Here is a 17899-nt window from a genome sequence, read left to right as displayed (position 1 = left end):
AATGTGCAGCACGCAGACTGTAGTTAACAATATTTTATTGTATATTTGAAAGTTGCTAAGAGAGTAGATATTAAAAGTTCTCATCTCAAGGAAAAACTTTTTTACTATGTGAGATGATGGACGTTAACTAAACTTATTGTGGTAATAATTTCACAATATATACATATATCAAACCATGTTGTACACCTTCAATATGTTATAGGTTAATTACATATCAGTAAAACTGTAAAAACAAACAGAAAAAGAAAACAAGGCTTTAATAGCTGCATCACAGGAATTATATTTTCTTGTCAGGATCACATTGTGTGAAATGGGTATTCTAATTTTAATTGGCTTAAATTTCCTAATTACATGCAGATGAACAGTGGAACCCAGGCTCATTCATTTTCAAGTCGGTGGCACACAGTTATTTCTGCCATCAATGCTTTGAAATCCACTAATTTTAATTATATCCTTTTATTTATAAAACAACATATTCATGATGTATACAAATTTGATTTAATCTTTTAGAGCCCTTCTGGTGTAAAAGTTCTATAATTCTTGTTAGAAATAAAAAATGAATATAATCAAACATCAAGTAAATGCTTTGATTGAGTTCAGAGAAATACATATATACTTAAAAACCAAATATATTTTAATGTACTTACTGAGAACCAGATTTAAAATTAAGCAGCTAAATGCGTTTGCCCCTCAGTTATCTACTGATAAATGTCCTGAGTTTATTGTCTTAGAGAATCAAGTTTATATGCATGGATTACAGACTAAATTCTGATTCTCCTGAATTTTGTTCTAAGCAGTGCTCTTTCAAGAACAGATAATGTAATTAATATTTTTCCCACAAGCTGGAAATGCTTAGCTGTCTTAGTGCCTTCTCTGGCATTCTGAAAATCATACTCTTGTTTCTTTTCACCAAATACATTGGAAATATTGCACACTCAGAGTGATCAACATATAGTGCGCTACCTTAGTTTAAGCATGCATAAATTTAAGCATGAGTCTCAAAGAACTTTAAGTATAATATTTTAGCAAAGTCAGTCACACTAACAACATGCTTTAATTAACATTCAATTTAATTAATTAATGAGACAAAAGAAGGCAGGATGAAATAATTTGCCAATCTCTCTCCTTTCCTTAAATAACTTGCAATATCTACTACAGTAGATGTGTACATGGCTTATTATACCAGGGTGGGCAATAGTAAGGACTACAGTTGTGAGTGACATTCTTTTGAGTTAATAAAGCTATTGCAATAATCCTAACCTGCATGTCTTTTGCCACACAAACAACTATAAACCTACTTTTGTCCATATAGCTTTATTAGAGACCTGAGGAGGTGACGAAATTTAGGAGCTTAATGCCAATCCCGTGAGTGGTTTGGAAAGAAAGTAACAGACGAATGGAAAGAAAGAAAGGAGGTTGTTTATACAGTAAAGGTGGGAGTCAAGAGGGAAACAAAAGCATTTTCTCTACATGAATTGAAGTACATGGCACATCAATATTTCAGTTAACTGATTATCATTTAAGCTCACTTTATAGGAAGAGTTAAATTCAAAGTTTCCAAGATAAAAAATACCAGCGTGGTTTTCTAAGGATTTCAAATAAAGCTTTCATTCCTATCAATAGGCTAGATAAGGCGGTATGCACAAATCGTAAGATGTTCGTGTGGAAATGAGAAAGCTCTGGGCCTGAATCCCACTTCCATTTTGGCAGGTTGGTTGGAAGTATTTCTTAACCTCTTTGTCCTTTGGTTCCCTCATGGAGATAATATTACCTATATTTCAAGGTTATTTTCATCATTATTTATCACAATGTCTGGAACTATAATTGATACAGGTTACCTAATGCTATTATCCAGTTAGATTTGAAAAAGAAAGTAGTGAAGTCTTCTATGGTTAGCACTTAAAGTTCAACATGAGTCTATTTACATGAGACCTTGAAATAGAGTATCCTTTTGGAAATCTGTAGAATATGGTTCTGATAGTTCCATGGAAATTGTGCTTTCAATTTTGGCTAAGGTTGTTTTAATTTGGAAATATAGGCAATATCCATTTTTGGTTTGCAAAAGAGATTGTTAGGATATTTTAAGAAATGTATGATTTCTCTCATTTCTGAACCTTATCATGCCTGGCAATAGTCAAGAGCCAAGGAGGCGAGTACATGCAATAAATGCTGTTTGCCTCAACTCTTATTCTCAACTTTGTTTATATGGGTCCACAGGGAAGTAGAAGCAGAGGAAGGGTAAAATAATCTTTGAATGAGATTTGTTGACCCATGTCTTCAGAAGAGGATGAGGAGAAAGAAGGGAGTGGAGACAACTTGGAAGACACCCTCTGGGTTAGAATTCCAGCTCTGTCACTTACTTAGTTTTTAAAACTCTAGAAATGTGTTTTCTGATCTGTAAAATAAGGATAAACACTCATTGCTTTAGAGAGTTAATATGAGAATTAAATGACATAATGAAGGGCAAGTGCTTAGCACTGGGCCTGGAACATGGTTTGTGATTTAGAATGGTGTATCGTATTATGGGGACTAGATAGTTAGAAAAAGTCTAACTGGAGTGTTTCACATTTATTCCTGGGTTGATAACCTCTCATTGTCCATTTATCTTTCATGCTTAAATTTTCTACTTTTCTTTCATCATATTGTTATTTATCAGTAAAATAAATGTCTGACAATTAGGTTTTTTTTTAGAAAACCATTTGTTGAAGTTCCCATCTTTGCTTACAAAGTGCCTATGAAACTGAAGTTCTACTTCTTGTACACATTTTGAAGAAAAGACTTGCCTGGACAAAAGTGGTTTCATGATTTAAACTATTCTCTGTTATATGAGCCATGCTGTTTTCTTCTCTTTTCCTAATTACTGAGATTTGGTCTTAGAGTTCTGTTGCTTGGCATGATTTTTGCCTTCTCTTAATGTTACTAAGAACCATTTCTTTTATTTAATATAATGAAATTGCTCATCAGGTTGAAGAAGGTTGTAATGCTCATTAATAGTATTTTATTTCAGGATTTCCCAATTACTTCAGCTGCATGCTTGATATTTTCTATATATTTTTTTTCTTAGAAACATAGCTTGGAGAGACCTTTAAAAACCCCAAAGCCTTATGCCTTTTCTCTGTACACATCAGTGCCTGACAACTATAGTTTTAATTTCCCCCTATAAATAATTCTGCCTGAGTCCTATTCGGTCTGCCCTTCAAAGTCCAATTAAATGCCATTTACAAGGCAAATACACATACCCTGAGAGAAAAGGAATCTAACCCTATCTCATATTACAATAGTATTTTACTGTGTTCCTTCTATAATATTTGAGCTCCAATAAATTTCCTAAGTAATGATCATGGACAAGAACTGTGAAGATACAAATATGAACAAAGCAAGATCCTTGCAGAAGGAAGGAGATAATGTATAACCCTGAAGAAATTATAGTAGGAAGTTAAATGAGTCTTTTCTGGACTTGGGACGAGTCACATGTAACCTTGGATGTTAAAGTGAGGTGGGCTGGATGAAACCATTGAATTCCTAAGAAACAGAGAAACAAAATTTCATGGCCCTTTCCCATTACCCCTCCAGATTTTAGCACAAGAAATGTTTTGGAAGAAGGTCGTCAGTACAGCAGATGGCTGTGCTGTGGCATCTCTCTCCACCCCCCAGCTGTCAGTAGAAGAGAAGTGGGAGTGCCTATTCCCCCTCAAGCTAAGTAAGAAGAGGAGCAAAATAACTGCTGCAGAGTACAGATGCTTACTCCTCACACTGGCCGATGCCATGAGGTTCAAGATTTTGTAATGATGGCCCAGCCCCACACAATGTTACCAGAGCAGCGAGCAAATTAATTCTTGAGAATACTGTGTGTTTCTAGAATTTGGCGGCACAGGAACGGGCAATCATTACTGTGGGCCAAGTGGACAATATGGAGATGGATTGAGTAGGCTTGTTGGGCTCACACACAATAGGACTGCCTGGTAGGGGATGGGAGAGTCTCCAAAGGACCCAATGCACCTTCCAAGAGAGAAAAGCATCATGTGGACAAATCCCATCACATGGAGCACTCCACACCCATGTGAGAACCACACATTGTACCACCTAACTAGTTTTTCCTAGTCTTTTGTCTGATTTGAGAAGTGTGCAGAGCAGCGATTGGAAGTGGGGAGAAGGAAGTGGAAAGAAGGAAAGAAAGACATATAAATACCTTTGGGTCAAGCCTGTGCTGGGATGGAAGGAAGAAAACATGAAATTGGAAGTTAGTTTTTATGTCAATCAAAATTAAAAATTTATAACCTGAGAATGAGACTGCACTAGTACCTAAACACACTGTGGATATATTTGGGGCTGAAGCCAGAAATCAGAAGGAGCATATTGGAGAGCAGTGGGAGAGAAAAAGGAAACTATCTTAAGTTTAAACTCTACAGAGTTCAGTCTGTTTAGTAAACCAGTTATATAACAGTGATATAGTGCAGAAAGTGCTAAGGCTAGGAAAGATTTTCATCTGTCTGTCTACTTGATACTCATATTCACATGGTTGAGAAATAACCTCTTAAAGGGAGAAAAATATTTTTTCCTTTTGTGGCCAGAAGTATGTGTGTTACATTTCCCATTTCACTTTGAAAAGAGAATTTTCAGGGGAGAAAACAGTGTACTAAGCAGCTTTGCAAACTATTTTAATGTGGAACAAACTTTTTAAGCATGGTGTTTCCATTTGACACTTCTTTTTCTCTGCTCCTTTTGTCTTTTTTTAAAAAATTATTTATTGCTGAGCGTATTACAGATGCCCCCTCCTGTCCCCCTATTGTCCCCCTCTATCAGGTTCCCATCTTATCTAATCTATGCTATCAGAACCAAAGAAAGTGTCTATATGTTGGGACAACATCACTCCTCCTTATAGACTGAAATTTGCCTAGATAAGAGTCAGAGTATGCACTATACCCTGAAAGGTTCTAACTCCCAGCCATTCAGGTGGGTTGAGGAGCAGGGCCTGAGGGCACAAAGCCTGCAGCAGAAACTGCTCAATGGGAGCCAGCGGCAAGCCAAGAGACTGGATGGCTCTAACCATATTGGCCAACTTATGTTTAACCTGAAAATGCTTCTTCAGTATGAAAAAAGCAGCTTGTGCATGATTACTATAGTTTAAATTTCCACATAATACAGTAATAACACAATAAAAATCAATTATAATAATAATAAGTGGCTAATAGTAAGCATTTATCATGTACCAGGTATTATGCTAAGCTCTTTACAGGCATTATCTTATTCAATACAATAATCCAAAGAGGTAAGTAGTGCTATTATCCCCATTTAATAGCTGAGAAAATTGAGCCTCAAAACAATTTGTGTATCTTACCAAGTTCACTGCTAGCAAGTGGACGAGAACATTAATTTAGATCTGCCTAACTCTAAAACTCAAACTCTTAATTTCAGATATATAAAATTAGTCATAATTTGAAGTAAAGAAAACTGCAAATATTGAGATATATATACCAAGGGCTTTGATACTAACAAGTTTACACTATTTTGTAAATTACAGAGGTAAATCACATTGTTACCTCTATCCTTCACCTTTTCATTTATCTCTCAACAATTATGTTATAAATATATAACTCATAGAATATTACAGTTTAATTAAATGAGAGAATTGCTGTACTGTAGTCACTTTTGCATATTTTTTTCATTTCTACCATAGCATATATTTCAAATCCATATCCTAAAATGTGTTTCCCTCCTGAGTGTCATCTTTTTAAATAATAGAGAAAGCATTTCCATTATGCAACCCAAATATATATACTGTTTTGATGACGTAACACATTTCAGAAATAAAATACAGGGGTATCTCTATCTAAAACTTGTAATAAAATTGTACTATAGATAAATATAAATGTACATTAAAGTAAAACATATTTTTATTACTATTTTGACATCTTAATAATAAAATGTCAAACTAAATCAATTTACTTTATATTTATTTACTACTAACAGTGTTTTGATGACTAGAAAATTCAAAATATATCTTAGAGGAAATTGCAAAATAATTAACTTTTTGGTGTGTGGGAAAGGAGTAATTCTAAGGCAAAAATGCTTCACTAAAGCTGCTTTGGTATTTAGAATATTCTAGTAAATAAGAGAATTTTATAAGGACATAAAACTTTCAATTCCATATCCTGAATGTGACACCTTTTCTCTTCTAAGCAGCTCCATTGATTTTCAAAGTTTACTTGGTCTATTAGAGCAGGATCATCTTTTGAAATATAGGACAATACAGGACATATACTTAATAGAGGCAGAGTGAGCGACTGGAGAGAACATCTCAGGGTATTGGTGTCTCTTTTAATCTGTGCTGCCTGACGAGACAGGCACAAAACTCAACACTTGGTTCAACACCATTAGTAGCTCTAACCCTGTGTTGTACCAAAGCACAGGAAACATAAAGTAGGCAGTACCAGCCTTCTTCAACTCGCTTTCAAAGGAGAGCATTTCATGCATTTTTCATGCTATTTCTCTTCTCTTCCATAAGATTTTAATGGACTAAAGTATGTCATGTATATAGAACTCGATAAAATGGAGAGACAGGGGCTGTATAATTGAGGTAGATGCAGAAACAGTCGAGGGAGAAATCTTTTAAAACGCATCACCTGAATACATTTGAGCTGGAAAAGTAAGTGTTTTTTACTAAAATTCTTTTTAATAGCACAAGGAGATTTATGCTATAAAAAAAATCTAAAAGGATTATTCCTCCCAAACAGATTATTTATTTTCAAAATGAATATTTATAAAGAGCCACTGAATTAGGCAGTAATCTTTGCCTTTGTTTAAACACAATTAACTATATGCAAAATAAGGCAGAGCTTTTTAGAAAATATGTATGCATAAGTACTAATATTGGCAGTTATTTCAATATCTGCACAGAGAGTACATAAAATGAGGAGCGACTAAACTGTTACACTCTTAATTAATGAGCACCTGTACACAATGAAAGCATGACTGATTTTATGAATGCATGAAAATCCAACCAGGCAATTAATGTTCAGTTAAACTCACACTATTGAAAAAGTAGCAAATAAAACAACTTGTAATAGGCAAATCACAAAAGCAGAAAAGTTGGATTTTCTGTGAATGAATCTTTTCCAACATATTTAGACTACTTTATCTTGTACTTTCTTGGTTGCTTAAATTTTACATGGAAAGAATTGGAATATCTTTTGTAAGGTTATTCACACTTAATGCAGTAAGTTGAAGATTTGAGATTTTTTTTCTTAAAAACAGCAACAACAAAAACAAATGTGTTTTAGAGAAACACTTTTTTTAAAGGACCAGACGTGGTGTGTTTTAGAGAAAGAATCAACTCTTTTGATAGATTAATTATTATAAACTTTTATTAAATTTGTAAAAAGTCACAAATCACATTTTTGGTCCAATTCTGTAACTATAATACAAAATAGACACATTTAATTCTTAGTTTTCTATGTAAATGTGTCTCTGTCCTAGGTGCTGGTGTACTTAGGGACATATAAAAGAATAAAAAAATATTCCCTTTTAATCTTTCAACAAAGACACATGAGCACTAGTGCCTGACACTACCTGGTGCTAGAGATAGAACAGTGAACAAATAAAACAAAATCCCCATTCTCAGTGCACTTATATTCTTTTTAAAAAAACATTTTTATTGATTTTAGAGAGATAGGGAGAGGAAGAGGGAGATAGAAACATCAATGATGAGAGAGAATCATGGATCAGCTGCCTCCTGCATGCCCCCCACTGGGGATCGAGCTGCAACCTGGGCATGTGTCCTGACTGGGAATTGAACTGTGAGCTGCTGATTCATGGGTTGACACTCAACCACTGAGCCATACCAGCTGGATGACTTATATTGTAATGATTTTTGAGATTCATATGTTATCATTGAGTTCAAAGTCATTAAGTTTTGTTTTTTTTCCCCCTCCGTGTATCTGCAATCTACCCCCTTTATTTATCTATTGTCTTCAGATTGTTCTCATCAATATTATTGACATTTGTGTTTACCTAAGCTAGTGCCTTACTAGATATTTTTATATCCAATTTTATAGGGACATAAAAGATTAATCTTTTTAAAAATGTATTTTTATTGATTTCTGAAAAGAAGGGAAAGGGAGAGAGAGATAGAAACATCAATGATAAGAGAGACTCATTGATCGACTGCCTCCTGCACACCCACTACTGGGGATCAAGCCTGCAAGCCGGGCATGTGCCCTAACCTGGAATTGAACCTTGACCTCCTATGTTAACCCAAATGGTTTTATGAGGTCAAGGTAAATGAATCTGGAAAGATTATACTAAAGCAAGCAATCACAGTTAATTCAGCTTGATGTCAAAGTGATTAGAGGCATAACAAATGGAATTCTCACTCTTACCTGCTTCATTGGTGCGGATCATTCGAGATGGGGTGCTTGGATCTCCAGTCCCAATTGGATTGGTGGCAACCACTCTAAATTCATATTCCACCCAGGGGTTCAAGTCCACCGCCATGGCTGACTCCATGTCCCCTGTTATGATTTCTGGGACTATGGAGAGACAGAGGTTTCATGTCATTAGGAGATTTCATGTCATTAGGAGGACTGGAAAATGGTCACAACTAGCAATCAAGGGTACCACAGGCACTGACAGGATCCGCAGGCTGATGCCTACTTCCTCATCACACATGGCCATGGTGTCACCTCTGGTCTCATTAGTCAAATCAAAATCAATCTTCAGGAAGTAAGCACTTGTTGTAGTTATTTAGAATTCTTTCCACCTCATCGTTATACATGAATTGCCATACTATAACTTGCCATTATCTGTACTAAAAATCATTGTGTCAATCCCTCAGCCCCAGAGAAGACACCCAGTGATATAATTTAAGCAAACAGCTCTTCAATTTCTAGGGAAACTTCTTGAGTAGTTTGTCTCTTCCAGTTCTGGCAAACATGCTTAGCCACTTGGCAGTTCCAAGCAGCAGATTAACAGCACACCTTTCCAATTTAAAAACTCCAGTTTGTAGGAGCTAAGGGGAACCTCTGAACTCTTCTTGGAGTGACTTTTGTACTAAATTTTGATTTTATTAAAGTATAAGATTGTTGGTCAATATAGTTACCACATAGTAAAATTTCTTACATCATATGTATGCTCTATTTGAGACTGCCTTTCTTGTTCACACATCTCTGCTGTCTAGGAAATATTTCTGGAAGAACATTTATTACAGGGGTGAAAATGGGGGGAGAAAAAGATCACCCTTAGGATTTGCAAAGATCCCCTGGATTTGTATCCCGCCCTGGGTTTCTGTTTAATCATGGATGGGAGGGGCTGGGGAGCTCTTGATTTGATGACTCAGTGCAGTTTTCGCTATGACAAGGTGGAATTAAATGCATTTGGATTTCTCTCGAAAATCTCTTTTGAAATGCATCAGGAGAATTTTACCAAATAATCAGCTCTGTGAAAGGTGAAGGCGGGAGTATAGACAGTGTGGTTTGCCTGACAGATTTCACAGCCCTTGCACAGCTGATTTTTTAAAGCAGGGAAATGAAGACCTGGAAAAAAGTCTGTCACCTCTGCACTGGCAACTGAACAATAAATATCCCTGGAGTCAAAGAGATGGGGAAGGGGGGCGGGGGAAAGCCACTGTTCAGTCCATAGCTTGCTGAACTGCTGAGCTGTGCCTGCCAAACATAAAGGTGGGAAGGAGAGATCCCCAGACACTCAGACTTCCCCAACCCCTAACCTACCCTGTATTGCCAATACTTGCCTTGGGTCCACAAGGACTCACCTCACTGCTTCATGTATTTCAGTTTATGTCAGTCTCATCAAGCAACTCTAGACCTCTAGGTCATCTCTCATCTTTTTTACTGGAATCCCCATAGAATTCTGCTCATTTGCTTTTCTGTCCCAGTTACCATCTTTCTTTAGTCTTTGAAAATCCTTTTGGTTTGACCGTTGGAATTCATAACCTACCATTAGCAAAATTCCCTGTGTACTCATTCTTTCCTCTGAACATTCTTCCAACTGTTTAATAGGATCCCGAATCCCCTCTGAGGACACTTACTGCTTCTCTAGGGGTGGCCATCTTAAGTTACCGTAAAGAAGAATAACCAGTCCATCTCAGTTGTGTTTCTCTCTCCTCCCTACCACCAACCAAATGTCTCTAATAGATTTTTTTCCATCATCATAACAAGCAAGCAGGTGTCTTTCCCACCAAACCAAACCCAGACAGACAAAATTCTCTCAAAATTTCTTATCCTTCCAGCCTTCACTCAGTTTCTATGCTTCTTTTATAGCAAAACTTCTTGAGGGTTGTTTGTGCTATTACTTGCTGTCACTGATTAGTTTTCTTCCATTCTCTCTTGAGCCCACTCCAATAAGTCCAAATTCCTTGCATTTCATCTTAACTGATTCTGTCCAAATTACCAATGGTCTCTGCTACTAAAACCCTATGGTAAGATTTTTCTTCCTCATTTTCCTTGAACTAGCATCATCCTTTGACACAGTTGATAATTCTGTTTGAAATGTTTTTCAAAATTTAACTTTTGTTTTTCTCCTACCTGACATCTTTATCTGTCTCGGTTGCTGGGCTCTTTTCCTCTTCCAGATGCATTTCAGTTCTAGGAGCTCTTTCCCATTTCCTTACTCCATGGTGATCTAATCCACTCTCAGGGTTTTAAATACCCTCTGTATGCTGATGCCTCTAAAATTTCAGCAATGAACCTCCTCCCTAAATTCTAGGCCAGTGATGGCGAACCTTTTGAGCTTGGCGTGTCAGCATTTTGAAAAACCCTAACTTAACTCTGGTGCCGTGTCACATATAGAAATTTTTTGATATTTGCAACCATAGTAAAACAAAGACCTATATTTTTGATATTTATTTTATATACAGTGGGGCCTTGACTTACAAGTGTCCCAACTAACGAGTTTTTTCAAGATACAAGCCGTCTCTTGGCCAATTTTTTGCTTTGAGTTTCGAGCTAAAATTCGGGTTACGTATGAGCCAGCTTCAGATACCCCACCGCTAGTTGGCGCAGCGAACGTCACAGTGATTTGACATACAAGTAATTTGAGTTACGAGCTCCGTCACGGAATGAATTAAACTCGTAAGTCAAGGCCCCACTGTATTTAAATGCCATTTAACAAAGAAAAATCAACCCAAAAATGAGTTCGCGTGTCACCTCTGACACGTGTGTCATAGGTTTGCCATCACTGCTCTAGGCTGATATGTCCAATGGGTTATTAGATATTTCTACTTGGATAAGGCTTTCAACCTGAAGTCCCCCTACCTACTTCTGGAGTATTTCTTATTTAGTATATGATGATTGCATTCTTATAGATTTTGTAGCCAAAATATTGGGGTTGTCCTGAATTCCTTTCTTTTTCCCCTGTCCCACTCCGCCCATAAGCAAATTATGACATTTTTGACTGCGAAATATATTGATTTTTCCATTTCCTTTTGCAGCAAAACTCCTTAAAAGACTTGCCCATATTAACTTCTTTTCCATTATCTCTTGCATCCATTTTTGTGAGACTTGAGTCTTTACTATTGTACTAAAACTGCTGTCGTCAAAGTCACCAATGATCTCCATGGTCAATCCTCAGTCCTCATATTGACAGGTCATCAGCATTTGACATAGTTGATTACATTCCCCTCCTTGATATACTTCATTCTTTTGTCTTCCAGTATATCACATGGTCTTGGTTTTCCCTTTAACTAAATTGTTGCTTTCCCTCTGTATTCTTTGGTTGGTTGTTCTTCTCCACAACTTCTTACTATTGAAATGTTCTAGCCTTCCATTTTATAATCTATTTTAAATTTATATCCTTGGAGATACCATGCAGGCTCATGATTTTAAATGTAATTTATATGCCAATAATTTCCCAATTTTTACCTTTATTTTAAGTCTCTCCCTTAAAATCCAGGCTCATTTATACAGGGTGGGCCAAAAGTAAGTTTACAGTTGTTCATATGGAAAATATAATTAACAAATAATAATAATACAAGAATAAACCCTGTGTTGCCTGTACTCATAACTATAAACCTACTTTTGCCTCACCCTGTACAATTACCTACTTGATATCCTTAGAGCTACCATCTCCAAATATAGTCACAATGGGAGGTTAGGGCTTCAACATTTGAATATTTGCGGGGTGGGGAAACTCAATACAGTCCATAGCAGGCAGGCTGAAATTTGTTTATTCATATATTTTTAAATAATTTTTAAAACTTTTCAATTATAGTTGACATACAATATTATATTAGTTTCAGGTGTACAACATAGTAGTTAAACACTTATATAACTTATGAAGTGATCACTCTGATAAGTGTAGTCCCAATCTGACACAATACATATTCATTACAATATTATTGACTATATATCCTAAGTTCTACTTTACATCCTTGTGATTGTTTTTATAACTGACAATTTGTACATCTTAATCCCTTCCCCTTTTTCACCTATTCCCCTAACCCTCCATTCCATCTTGCAACCATCAAAATGTTCTCTGTATTTACAAGTTTATCTGTTTTATTTGAACATTTATTTTTTATTTTTATATTCTGCATATAGTTGAAATCACATGATATTTGTCTTTCTCGGTCTGACTTATTTCACTTAGCATAATGCCCTCTAGGTCCATCCATGTAGTAACAAATGGCAAGATTTAATTCCTTTTTTGGTTGAGTAATATTCGATTATATATATGTACCACATCTTCTTTATCCACTCGTCTATTGATAGACACAGGTTGCTTTCATATCTTGGCTATTGTAAATAGTGATGCAATAAACATAGGGGTGCATTTTTTAAATTAGCATTTTAAGGTTTCTTAAAATAAATACTCAGAAGTGGAATTACTGAGTGATATGGTAGTTCTATTTTTTATTTTTTGAGGATCCCCCATACCATACTGTTTTCCACAGTGGCTGCACTAATTTGCAATCCCAACAGTGCATGAGGGCTCCCTTTTCTTCACAGCCAGGTTGAAATTTAAAATAGAGTGTTTGGGATAAGCCTCACTGAGAAGGTACACTTGAATAAACTTTTGAAGGAAGTATAGGTTTAGCTATGCCAATATCTGGGGGAAACATCCCAGATTGAAGAAGTAAATAGTGCAAAGGCATTAGAAGCAGTATATGCAGGAACATAAGATCAGTGAGTCAGGAACAGAGTGAGTTTTAGGGCTACCACAGATTCTCTTTACAATACTATCTTTATTTTTTCCATTCATTAAGTTCTCTAATACTATATAATTTCCTTGTTTATTAGTTCTCTCTTTATTGTTTGTCCTCACCCATGAGAATACAATCTTCACAAGGATAGGTATTTTTTGTTTTGTTTTGTTCACTCATATATCCTAAGTGCCTAGAATACTAGCTGAAAGCTGCTTGATAAATTTTTATTGAATTCAGAATAAAAGGGGAGTTCAAATAGTTGTGATAAAAATTGGAACAGTTTCTGTTTTAATTTTGATATAATTATTCAGGCTGTATGTTCAAAAGGAACTTTAATTTAAAATATAAAAATATCCTTCCTCCCAAAACTACATATATTTATATTTTCTTACCATATAGATTTTAAAGTTTCCTTCCCATTTCCCACATCTTTTCCACCATCCTTAATTCTAATCTCTCTTTAAAAAAGGAAAACAAAAATAAGATTTAGAAATCCAAAATTCATTGCTACTTGTAAGGGCTACAAAAAGCATGAGTTGAAGTTATTAATATTTTTGATGAAATAATGTGCAATATGAAATTAATTAGAAACAAACTTTTAAGTAAGAATTAGGATTTTTGTTTTCAAAAGCAATATTGTGGAGATTAAAGAAAATGGAGAATGTACACCAAAGTAGGTATTTTTAAAGCCTGGCAGGTATCTATAATAATAAAAGGGTAATATGCTAATTAGAACGGATATCCGTCCGGACAAAGCCGGGCCAGAGGGAAGCCAGCCCGGGTCCCGGGTGCCAGAGGGAAGCTGGTGCTGGCACCAGGGGTAGCAAGGCCTACTCTTGCACAAATTTCATGCATCAGGCCTCTAGTTATATTATAAAGATGTTCTTTCTGGAACAATGGGGATAAGACTATTTCAAAGAAAACATTCTGCTTCATAGACAACACACATCAACTAAAGACAGTGGAGGATCCCATATTGATTCAGGGAGAAATTTGTCAAAAAGCCTTCTAGTGAAATAATTTCATCCAAGACTTTCATTAAATAATTATATGAAAACTAAATAAGCCTGTCTGGTTGACAAATGTAATCAACCAATCAATCAGTGGAAAACATCCAAGGACAGAAGATGTATCCACTGATAGAAGAACAGTAAATAACATATTTGAATTAACAATGACAAATCAATTCTATGATTATAAGTGATTTGTTATTTCTAAACAGACATAGTTAAAAACTAGGTCAGCTGATACTGCTCAGTAATATGAAGAAGAAAGTTAGGTTTCCAAATCAAAAGCAATTTGTTTAACCAGGATAAGGGTCTGCAAGTGAAATTATTTTTTATCATTGTTTTCATACTCTCTTCAAAATGAGTAAATTAGTCCCATTCCCAGTCACCTGATGTGAGTCTGATTTGGGGGTAGGCAGTATTAATAAGTTAATTCCAGATGTGCTCAGCTAGAAGGTCCAGGTGCAACTCATTACTTCATTTGTCAAAAATGAGGGACTCACTATTCTTTGTATTCATGTTGATGTATGAAGGAATCTTCAGTGCTTTTTAAATACTAGCTTATGAATTGCATTAACTTTATCAGAGAGTTCAAACCCATTTTTTTTCTAATAGATATTTATGCCTTAGAGCTTATCTCTACTGAAATTGTTTTAGATGAGGGAGCGACTATTAAAACAAAAGGCCCACTGCTGATGTGGCTCTAGAGGGATTTCTTTCCCTGTCAGGAGCATGAAAGAAGTTGTGTCAGACTGTGCTAGGAGCTGGTAAAAGCAGACTACATTTAAAACAGCTGTTTTAGAGCACACAAGCATTGAGGACTGATCTTTGGCAGGTTTGCCTGGAGGATGTCATGCCTCTACCAGTAGCTCCAAGAGATGCTGAGTTTTAGAAAAACGAGTGGCCTCATTAGGTTAAGAGACATCCTGCTAGAGCCCTATTACTATCAAGGGCAAATAAAATCAATCATCTATAGAAATATATTTCTGAAAAAATGTCTCTTTTCTTATATATTGCAATCACTGATTTTTTAATAAGTACTTGCTGAACAGAATTTTAAAAACCCCCAACTTAAAATGTTTCCAGCATCCAAGTTATATTTGAAAGATAAAGATGTAACTTTATAGTAAGGACTTCTAAAACAAATAACCCCCAAACTAACATTTAGTTCAAATGCCTGAGCTTCCCCTAACGTACAATTTCATCTGTCCATAGCTTGTGCCAAAATATTCAAAGTTTATATATATATATATATATATATATATATATATATATATATAACACCTATCTATCTTTCAAGCATCTATCAAACAACAAAAAGTAGAAACAGGTGAGCCAAGATGTTAGAAACCAAGAAATAAAAGTATCTAGGAAACTATGGGTGTAGTAGGAGGAAGAATAGATGTCCGGGATTGGCATACCATGAGTTAAGGTCAGAGGGGCCAGAACATGGGCATATGATGAGCAAGTAAATGTGTACTGCAACGTACTCACAAGGAAACATCCTCAAGTAGTAAGTTGTATGGGCAGGGAGACAAGAGTGGGCAGGGAGCATAGCAGCAGGCAGGAGAATGGATTTGTTGAGTGCATTCATAACACCAAATCTGAAGGTGAATCCATTTCCTGGCTGCAGAACAAAAGACTTGGGCTGTCACACTGAGGATAATTTGGGAGCACTAGGGCAGAGGTTGTAAGAATTCTTGTGTAAACCTATTCATGTGGCTCGAATTTGTGTTCTTTTCAGAGTTATCTACCAAACTTAGAGATTCCCCCAATTTCTTGGATCTGCAGAGGCATCACAGGGTTAAAATGAAGCTAGAAATGAGGCCAATACCCACAATTATGTATATTACAAAATAAATATATGAACATGTATAGTACACAATAATGACGATCAAACTGAATTCTATAAATTAATATAGACACCTAATATCAAGAAAAACTTGAATTATATTTTGCAGGTAAATATATTTCCTCCCCCTGCAAATTGTAAATTTTTACACAAACGTAAGTTTTTCTCAAATTTAATTTATTTAAGCAACAAAATGGAACACATCACTCCTGCAACATTCCAGTTAATTGAGTTTTATGGTTACTGCACTCAAATACTTTATTAATTTTATATTTTACTTCTGAACAGGCAAATCGATTTTATATTTAGGCAGTAAAACAAAATCACAAATCCCTACTCAGAAGGGACAACTGCATCTGAAGATTAGATTGTATAGACCAGTGGTTCTCAACCTGTGGGTCGCGACCCCTTTGGGGGTCGAACGACCCTTTCACAGGGGTCGCCTAAGACCATCGGAAAACACATATATAATTACATATTGTTTTTGTGATTAATCACTATGCTTTAATTATGCTCAATTTGTAACAATGAAAATACATCCTGCATATCAGATATTTACATTACGATTCATAACAGTAGCAAAATTACAGTTATGAAGTAGCAACGAAAATAATTTTATGGTTGGGGGTCACCACAACATGAGGAACTATATTAAAGGGTCGTGGCATTAGGAAGGTTGAGAACGACAGGTATAGACACGGTATACTTTTCAAATACCAATATGTTAAATAAGTTCCTAATAACTATCAGGAGAGTATGATGCTACATAGCTTTATACAGACACATTTGGAGAGATAGTGGAAGTTCAGTTGTAACATAGGATGGAAACCATCTGGGAAGAAATGATTTCTGAAATAATTAAGATATAATGCAAATATTTTAGAAGCAGGCATTAAAATTCTGCATTCTTTTAAATAATGTAATTTGATGTTAGATTTTCTTTTTGTGTGTGATTATAAAGAGGTAGCAAGGAACTGGAGTAGTGATCAGTGGTGGTGACTTGAATCTTTACAATAAAATTTTATGGAATTTTATAGGATTTACACTAAAAGTAGCATACAAGAACTGGTGAAATAGGAATATAGTCTGTAGTTTAGTTAATAGCATTGCACCAATGCCAGCTTTCTGATTTGATAATAGTGCTATTGTTATGTTATCCTGGGGGGACTCTGAGGGCTGTGTCCACAGGAAATCTGTGTTATTTTTGCAATTTTTATGTGAGTCTTAAGTTATTTCAATAAGTAAACAAACAAACAAATATAAATGATGTGGTTCCTCCCTGGGAATTAAGGAGAGAAAAAAAGGAAGGCAGATTTATTAAAAGAAGCAAACAATGGTTAACCTATAATAATAAAAGGGTAATATGCAAACCAACTGAATAGGCTGGTTTCGGACCGATCCCACAGGGATCGGTCCTAAACTGGCAGTCGGACATCCCTCTTGCAATCCAGGACCACTGGCTCCGAATTGCTTGCCTGTCTGCTGTCCTGATCCCTTAACTGCCCTCCCTTTGCCAGCCTGATCACCCCTAACTGCCTCTGCCTTGGCCCCGCCACCATGGCTTTGTCCAGAAGGACATCCTCTCTAATTAGCATATTACCCTTTTATTAGTATAGATATGGCAAAATAGCTCATGATGGGAAGCTGCTCTAATTACATCTGATATTGCCTTCGAACCTCTTACCTGTTTTCACTGTTTGCCAGCCCAGGGAGAATGGGCTGCGAGCCTGCAGGTTGTAGGAGGAGATCGGGCTGTGGTTGTCAGCTGCTGGACTCCAGGAGAGTGTGGCTGTGTTTTCGGTAATCTCTTCAACGATCACTATCCCTGGTGGGCCTGGGGGACCTACAGACAAAAGAGAATGGATAAAGTTGAGTACAGGTTGT

General features: G+C 36.0%; 1 protein-coding gene across 1 annotated transcript in view; it reads right to left on the bottom strand.

Moving 5' to 3' along the window:
• CNTN5 (contactin 5) overlaps positions 1–17899 on the bottom strand; it is a 643923-nt gene that overhangs the window by 58369 nt on the left and 567655 nt on the right. The window contains exons 14-15 of the mRNA XM_023758835.1: positions 17700–17858; positions 8379–8528 (exon numbers count right to left, since the gene is read on the bottom strand). Coding sequence (XP_023614603.1) covers positions 8379–8528; positions 17700–17858 — 309 coding nt within the window. The remainder of the gene's footprint in view (positions 1–8378; positions 8529–17699; positions 17859–17899) is intronic.

The sequence above is a fragment of the Myotis lucifugus genome, unplaced genomic scaffold (genome assembly GCF_000147115.1).
Source record: "Myotis lucifugus unplaced genomic scaffold, Myoluc2.0 scaffold_139, whole genome shotgun sequence".
In the NCBI taxonomy this organism is placed as follows: domain Eukaryota; kingdom Metazoa; phylum Chordata; class Mammalia; order Chiroptera; family Vespertilionidae; genus Myotis; species Myotis lucifugus.
Note: the sequence above shows the minus strand (reverse complement) of the source record. Positions and strands in the feature narration are given on the sequence as shown.